Source organism: Strongylocentrotus purpuratus, unplaced genomic scaffold, assembly GCF_000002235.5.
Source record: "Strongylocentrotus purpuratus isolate Spur 01 unplaced genomic scaffold, Spur_5.0 spur5_contig_841, whole genome shotgun sequence".
NCBI classification, from domain to species: domain Eukaryota; kingdom Metazoa; phylum Echinodermata; class Echinoidea; order Camarodonta; family Strongylocentrotidae; genus Strongylocentrotus; species Strongylocentrotus purpuratus.
The window spans coordinates 713,930-722,242 of record NW_022145548.1 but is presented as its reverse complement, the minus strand read 5'-3'; the positions used below and the strand labels follow the sequence as shown (position 1 = coordinate 722,242).

The 8,313-nt window shown below is 39.6% G+C and overlaps 1 protein-coding gene across 1 annotated transcript; it reads left to right on the top strand.

Annotated features, from left to right (window-relative positions):
* Positions 1-1,767: 1,767 nt before the first annotated feature.
* LOC115925418 lies at positions 1,768-2,831 on the top strand. The gene is made up of 3 exons (XM_030989195.1): positions 1,768-1,856; positions 2,323-2,602; positions 2,643-2,831. The coding sequence occupies exons 1-3, from the start codon at positions 1,783-1,785 to the stop codon at positions 2,829-2,831; spliced, it is 543 nt and encodes a 180-aa protein (XP_030845055.1). The 5' UTR covers positions 1,768-1,782.
* The last annotated feature ends 5,482 nt before the right edge of the window (positions 2,832-8,313 follow it).

Sequence of the window (8,313 nt, the reverse complement as noted above, 5' to 3'; positions counted from 1 at the left end):
CCCCCCCCCCCCCCCCCCCCCCCCACCCCCCCCCCCCCCCCCCCCCCCCCCCCCCCCCCCCCCCCCCCCCCCCACTGAGCGACTTTTCGGCCGGCGCGATTTCAAATTTTCGGGAGAAAAAAAAAAAAAGTTGGGCCCCCTCCTCTAAGAAATCCTGGATCCGCGCCAAGGTCGGCAGAGAAGTCGGATAATGGTCAGTGGTCTAATAATTTCTGTTTTTTTTTTTAGTTCGAAGATGACCGACGAGAAGCCATTCCGTGTAATCATCTGGGCTGTACCTCGCTCAATCTCAACATGTGTTCTGAAATGCCTCGGTTTCCAGCCAAATACACAGGTAAACATTAGTGAAACAATTGTGTTCCTTTTGCCCGGTGACACTTGCCTGCATTTGGTTTGCGCATAGTTTGCGCATAGACACATACTCTTGCGTGCCAATGCGGGAAGTATTCGTGGTAGCTTGCGGGAGGATGCGGGCGGATGCGGGCCGTGCGTGAAATGCGTGACAGAATTTTCAAAATGTTCACAATTTTAGCACGACAATTTTGTTCGGCAACGTTCGTGAACACTTCATGAACTATATGCGCACCCTATGCGCTGCCTAGTCGTGCCAGTGCGCGCCGTTGCGTGTCCGATGGCCTATAGTGGCACGCATGTTCACGACTAGTTAACGACTAATTTGCGCACAATTTGCGCATTGGCTGCGCATACTTTCCGCGTAGTTTTTGCATGCCATGCGCATAGTCTACGAATGCGTGTCCAGGTGGTTACACATTGCGTAAACTATTCGTAAAGTAGACGTGACCCTGCGTGCCACTTATCGGCACGCATTGGCACGCCACAGAGCGGGGCAGTGCGGGACCAAAATGCGGGCAAGTGTCAACGAGGCATTTGCCTCCTTTATCATCATCAACACCACCAACATCACCAATTCACCATCATCATCATCACCATTGTCCCATCATCATCACCATCACCATCATGACCGTCGTCGCAATCACAATCACCATCATCATCATCATCACCACCCCTATCACATTCGTCATCATCATCATAATTACCATCATCACTAGCACCATCTCCATCACCACCACCACCATACTCATTATGAAAATTTTCCTCCTATTCATCCTCCGCCTCCTCAAATCATTACCACCACCATCATAATCGTCACAATCCTCTTCTTCATCCTCATTTCCTCATATCATACTAGTCATCATCATAACCACCATCATCACTAGCACCATCTTCATCACCAACACCACCATACTCATTACGAACATTTTCATCCTATTCATCTTCCACATCATATCATTACCACCATCATGTTCGTCATCATTACAATCATCACCGTCATTACAACCATCATCGCAATCCTTTTCTTCCTCCTCATTTCCTCGTATCGTACTATAGTCATCATCCTCCTCATCATCACATAATTACAACCATTACATAATTACAATCATTACATCTACTACCAGTACCACTACCACCACCACCACAACCACCATCATTATTCATTATCAATCATTGGATCCTCTTCTCATTCTCATAAGTTCCTTCTTTCTCTCTCCCTCTCTCTATCTCTCCTTCCCCGATCTCTCTTTTTTTCTCTTTCCTTCCCCCGATCTCTCTTATTTTTGTCTTCTCTCTCTCTCTCTCTCTCCTACAGACTTGGTTCGAGCCATACTGCCTCGCATTCTTTACCGATATCTCCTGCAAGAAGATGGGCGTCTCTCTGCCTCGCTATATCAAAGATTTCAACAGGAAGCTTTCGCTGGCGGCATGGCGTCCGCAGTAAAAGGAACTAAAATGGAGAACGCGTACTCTCCTGGCGAAATCGATTTGTCCCTCATTTTGTGAGTGCATTTTTTCTTCTTCAGTTATCAAGTTTAACAGTCTTTTGCAGGCAAGGACGTATGATTTTGATACAAGGTCATCCCTAGGCCCTTAGACCATTTTGAAGATGGCAGAACTCGTATATATTATATCAATGAATAAATAACAATAGAAAAGGCCTCAACTTATCAATACTTTTCCGAAAGGGTACAAAATATGAACTACCTGCAATACTGGACTTGCCGATAGAAAGCCTGTTAGCATTGAAGTACGATCCTTTTTAAAGTTTTTTCACTGAAGACATGATATTAATAGTAGGCCTACTTCTCGCAGAGGAAAAAGGAATCCAAGAAGTCACCTTTAACCAGTAAGTTGAAGGCAACCAACGGTTTTAAGTACAAGGTTCAACTTGTCTTTGTTTTTCTTCTTCTCAGGCCTAGTTCTATTGGAAGTAGTTACATTCTAACGGAATTGGTTTTATTTCAGACGAGACAGTGTTCGGGACCAACTAGATTCTTTACCAGCCGGTAAGTCTCACATCATCAAGGACATGGCATACTCTGTCACAGGCTTCTATGACATGTTACCCAGCAAGGAGTCTAACTTCAAACACGTCTTCCTCATCCGCAAACCCGAATGCATGTTTCCATCATGGCGCCGGTTGCTCATGATCCAGCTAAAGATCATGGGAATGGAGGCGGGAAAACCTATCGAGGACGCTACGTTCGACATGACCACCGACGTCCCGTTCGATGCCTGGATACATGTACAAGTGTCAATTCGACCTGTGGAAACACGTCCGCGAGAACATCGATCCCAACCCGGTGATTATCGACGCGGACGAGTTGGCCATGCACCCTGCCGAGCTGCTACCGAAGCTGTGCGAGGTATCAGGCATGCCCTTTGACCCAGTCTCCTGGAATGGGACGAATCTCCCGACTGCTGCGGAGAGTGGCGCTCTCTTTTCCCCCTCAAGAAGAAAGACGGGACTCTGAATGGGCAGCAACATGAAATGGCCCTTCACAGCACATGTTTCAAAGCTCCCAGACCTCCGGTACCACGTGATGAAATGACCCCTGACATGATTAAATGCGTAGATGCAACCAAGGATTATTATGCCGAAATGGCTCCCATCGAATCAAACCAAACCCCTAATTTATCGACATAAGTAGGCTTGTACTATTAGGCCTGTATTCTAATAAAATGTTAACCTGACGTTGCCCTTTAGTTCTTAATTGGGTTTTAAAAAAATAGGGATTCCGAAATTAGTGTTAGGTCTAACTTTCCCTTTTGTTAAACGCGATCTAAGTGATTTAAGATCTGAGGTCGAGTCGAATTAAGTAGAATATAAGCCAGTTTCTCTGATCGAACTTATTTGCGATTGATATCAATCAACTATGTACATAATGATAGGTTACAGGGGACTGCAAACTTGCGATTGACTATAGGATGTGCGATTATGAGACGGGGCCCAGAAAGTGTATAGAAGTACTACTAGTTATTGAGCAGTTGCTCATAGAAATATTCCGCATGAATTAGAGTTGATTTGACCGGTCTAACACCATGACTTTCAAGAAAATAACTTTGGGTGATATCCATAGCCTTGTCTATATTACCTATTATCCGAACATGATTCTAGATAAAATACAATGGTTTACTTACTTGATTTCGTGAAAGTCTTTGCAATCGTGTTAATTTAAAGTTAATCTGACTTTTCATACTTCGTTTTAATTTCGTTGAGCTAACATATTGCTCCGATTGTCTCATTTTCGCTCGCGTGAACATTGCCAGCACAAACCACTGACCTCTACCTCCTGAACGGATCATCGCCCATTCTCATTCACTATACGTTACGTACTAAAAGGCTGTATTGTCTGACCGTTCATGAATATTCATGTTTTTGCTAAACTCGGCAAAATGTTTGCTTTTACTAAATGAAAAAATACGGTGGGGGGGGGGGGGGGGGGTTGGATGAAATGGACATAATGAAATAGGCAGAAGTGATCTATGATAATTCATGCTTTTTATGTTTCGTGTGCTCGACCTATAATCTTCAAATCGCTTGGTAAACTGAGTACAAAGTTAGACTTGTTTCACATGTGTATTATAGGCAATGACGAGCTTGCAACCTATTTGAAAAATTACGGTGGGTGAACTTTCAAAAGTCAACGAGACATGAGGGCTCCAATGAAAGACCTAGTGATAACGTACGTCGGGGTGGATGTGCTTTTCGTTTAAACAAAAAATGAATTTTTAACGATTTTAAAAAAAAACGTCCATAGGCTAACATGTTAGGCTGCTGACTCTGATCATGCTCTGACGATAGGGGGCGTTGTGAAATGAGACTAAACGGAGCCATATGAATCATATCGCTCAGTTTTTAAATATAATATGTGCAACTAAAAACAAGTTGAAATATTAAATGTGCCAAGTAGAGCCTAGAGGTGTCGTGGTCGAGTGGATTCGTCACGGGACTATCGACCACAAGGTCCGCGGTTCGAGTCCCGCCGCGGCTCCAATGTCCTTTGGCAAGACATTAATCTACATTTGCCACAGGTGATGTAAAGTGGATGCCTGCATATGGCAGGAATGTAATTCCTTGACATTCTGTAGCGCCTTATCATGGCAGCTCAGTTACAGCCAGGGTAATACTATGATACTTTGTATTAAGCGCAGTAGAGTGTAGTAATAACAGTTGCGTTATATAAATTGACCCATTATTATATATTCGTAAAGGAATTCGTTTGCTTCTTTAATTTGCAAGATATTGTATTTTCTAAAGTCCCCATAATTGATAGCAAGAGTATTAACCTACTTATATACTTTTCCAAGGTTATATTCTTGAATCTTTAATTTGCAAGATATTGTACAATATTTTTGTTTTATCCCAATTGATGGAATTATTTTAAAAAATAATTTAAAATAATAGATCTAGATAATATTATACACTCTCAAACTTTATTGAATAATAATTTGACAATGTGTGTTTTGCGTGACTGCTAAAGCATGTGTATGCTACTATTTCTATCAACTAGGAAACCTACGCCCTTAAGTCGTAAATGACAGTAATGAGGATTAATGCCCCTCAAAAGGGCACTAATATAGCACATCGACACGGTTTTGATCCTGGGGCCTCACAGTTACGATGCCATTGCTTTGTCACTGAACCATGACTGTACGCAGCGGGGGCTAGGGTAGGGGGCAGTTTCCATAAATAAAAAAAAAAAGAAAGAAAATGCAATACATTTTCAATAATTTATTGCATTTTACTTTGGTTCCCAACATAAAAAAAATCCTATGTGTTCCCATGCCTTGAGCCATAATGCATGGCCGTCCAGAGGATTTGTTATGTTAGGGACCGGGGGTAAAATGTAATAAATTATTGAAAATTTATTGCATTTTATATTTTTATTTTATTTATGGAAACTGCCCCCTACCCTAGCCCCCCGCTGCGTACAGTCATGGTTCAGTGACAAAGCAAAGATCTCGTAACTGTGAGGCCCCAGGATCAAAACCGTGTCGATGTGCTATATAAGTGCCCTTTTGTGGGGCATTAATCCTCATTGCTGTCATTTATGACTTAAGGGCGTAGGTCACGTAGTTGATAAGAATAGTAGCATACACATGCTTTAGCAGTCACGCAAAACACACATTGTCAAATTATTATTCAATAACGTTTGAGAATGTATAATTATCTAGATCTATTATTTTTAAAATAATTCCATAAATTGGGGTAAAACAAAAATATTCCAGCTTTATGAGCGACAGTGTATTTTCTAAAGTTCTCATTTGATAGCAAGAGTAATAACCTTCTTTTCCAAGGTTATATAAATTAGTTGGAACACTTCCATACTATGTCAGGCAAAAGATAAGGGAGGGGGAGGGGCTTTCTATATAGACTCTATAAAAAGGAGACGAGTGGAAATCCAATCTTTGAGGGGTTATTTGAGGATGATTTCGCTTTTGTGGTGGAATCCTGCTAAAAAGTAGTGGAATCCACTCTCCGATGTGTAATTCAAACCTTACAAATTCAAATCGTGAAGTGATTTCGTTGCTCTTAAAAACAAAACATAATATACATGATGTAGGCCTATGTACGTTCTTTTCTTCTTGTTTTTAAAACCGCGATCATCCCAAGAAATTCACCCCCTTTTCCGCGAATTTATCATTTTCATACGTAGGCCTACGTTCAGTCAATAATAATAATACTAATAGGCATTTCTATATAGCGCCATCTATCTAGAAATTCTATTCCGAGGCGCATTTAGCATTTCAAGGAATTAATTCCTGCCAGGTACCCATTTACATCACCTGGATTGAGTGTAAAAGAAGTGTCACCAACGCTAGTGGACGTACCAGAATGAAAGTTAATAATTGATCTAAAAAGCAGTTAACTGTTTCACTCCTCTCCATATACCAAGAAAGAACACGACCGGATTACAATATATGACGTACTGTACTATAACTTAAGCGTACACTGTTTAAGCAGAACAATAATTTGGCCTACCTGTCTACATTTTTGTGTGTGTAAGATATCTGTACAGTGACTAAGCCTTGATTTTTTAATGTTTTATAACCAAATACAATTGAATTTGACACATGTAAATTAGTCTATTTTTTAATACAAATTTATGAATTTTAGAAAATGGACAATAATTGTCATAATCTCGAACTATCGTTGAAAGTGATAGTTTGATTAGTTGAATGTACGTTGAATATAGTTCACAATAACTGCACATAGGTGTCCCTATGCTATAATATTCATTTTACTTGACAAACGTCTTCCATTTTCGAGCCGTTCGTCTGGGCAATTTCGGAGGAAAGGTCAATTACAAATTAGAAATACCCATAAACATAATTGCAGCAAGTTATCATCAAAGCTATTTCAGTTTTTTTATAGAGGGAGGGGGGGGGGGGGTAGAGAGCTCTATTTTTGTTTGCCCCCGAAAATTTGAAAATCGCACCCTCCCCCCCCCCCCCCTTGAGTACCAGGGGAGGGGGCCCGTCTTCAAATAAAGGTAAAATTAACCTGTTTTTACCTGTCCCCCTCTGGATCCGCCACTGTACGTACATTGTCCTGGTTCTGAGTTTTAAATCACAACTGAAAAATGTATCTTTTAACCTAGAATGTGGGTTTTTTTATCTGTAGACTATCTGTTGAACTATCTATTAATTGAAAAAACCCTGTAATCTGCATATTCATTGAATTGAATTGGTTTGGTTTATTGAGAAATCACATCAAACAAGCAGCTCGCAGGCTGAAAATGTTCAATTTACAAACAAGTTAAAAATATAGAGAGATATAAACATATACAAAACTAAAATACATATTGTAAGTCAACCTTTGCAGAAATTATTTAGCATTGGTAAGATGAAATCGAAATTGCAAAACAAAGTTATAAGTTTAATGTGATAATATACTTTCATGTTAAAAGACCAAGACGGTGGGAAGGAGAATGGAGAAGAAAAAATTGAAGTTGTTTGAGCGAAAGAGTTGAGAAAGTATTTAACAATTGCTATACAAACATTTCTAATACAAAAATTGAAAGTAACCATTAAAATAAACCTATTTGATGAGATGCCGCATCTTCATCGAATATGTGCGTTAATTTTGATGATTCGTATATATTACGAATAAACCATAATTGAATTGACTTCAATTACTGCGTACAAGCTTTCTGTATTGTGATGATTGATTAACGTAAAGTTCAGTGAACGAACAGTGCCAGGATTTGATCTACAATGAACATTTTGTTTTTAACGAATAAACTTTTAAGTATTCATGACATATTTTATAAAGATGGAGATAGGATTACGGTCAACCAATTATACTGGCGAGGAAAATTAATACTAATGAAAATGAATTATGATGATGATGATGATGAAAGATGATAATAATCAATAATAATAATAATTCAATAATATGACGATGATGACGATGATGACGATGATGATGGTGATGTTGATAATAATTATGATAATAATAATGGTAATTATAATAATAATACTTACATTAATAAAGCGCACCTTATAATCAAATGTAAAGTAACATTTTGTTTAAACATCTACCAATCTCAAAGTTAAGTAGGCAAACTTTCGACCTCTCATGTGGACTTGATTCGAGAAATTTCCCAGGAGTCAGTAAAAGCTTGCCCATAACATTTTAAGGTTGTTCACAGTATGTTATAGTCAAATCCAACCAAAGAAAATATACTCATGACCTAAAATATACAACGTCAAACCGATACGGGTTAAAATATACAGTTTTATGACCCGATTAATAATAATTATATTAACACTTGGCTGTGATATGGTTGTGAGAAAAAGAAGAGCAATATGATTGTAATATCCTCCAGATATACAGGGCGATCATTTTTTTATCAGAGTTGCCGCGATTTTGTGAACGGTTACGCAGGCATCCCTTTTTATGCGGCGCTATTCAGGATCCAATCGGGTACTTAGAGACGCTTTAAGTAT

Coding starts and splice junctions, on each gene's coding strand:
- LOC115925418 (XM_030989195.1), top strand. CDS start 1,783: ATGGCGTCCGCAGTAAAAGGAACTAAAATGGAGAACGCGTACTCTCCT. Junction 1,857..2,322: donor ATCGATTTGTCCCTCATTTT/GTGAGTGCATTT, acceptor GTTTTATTTCAG/ACGAGACAGTGTTCGGGACC. Junction 2,603..2,642: donor CGTTCGATGCCTGGATACAT/GTACAAGTGTCA, acceptor CACGTCCGCGAG/AACATCGATCCCAACCCGGT.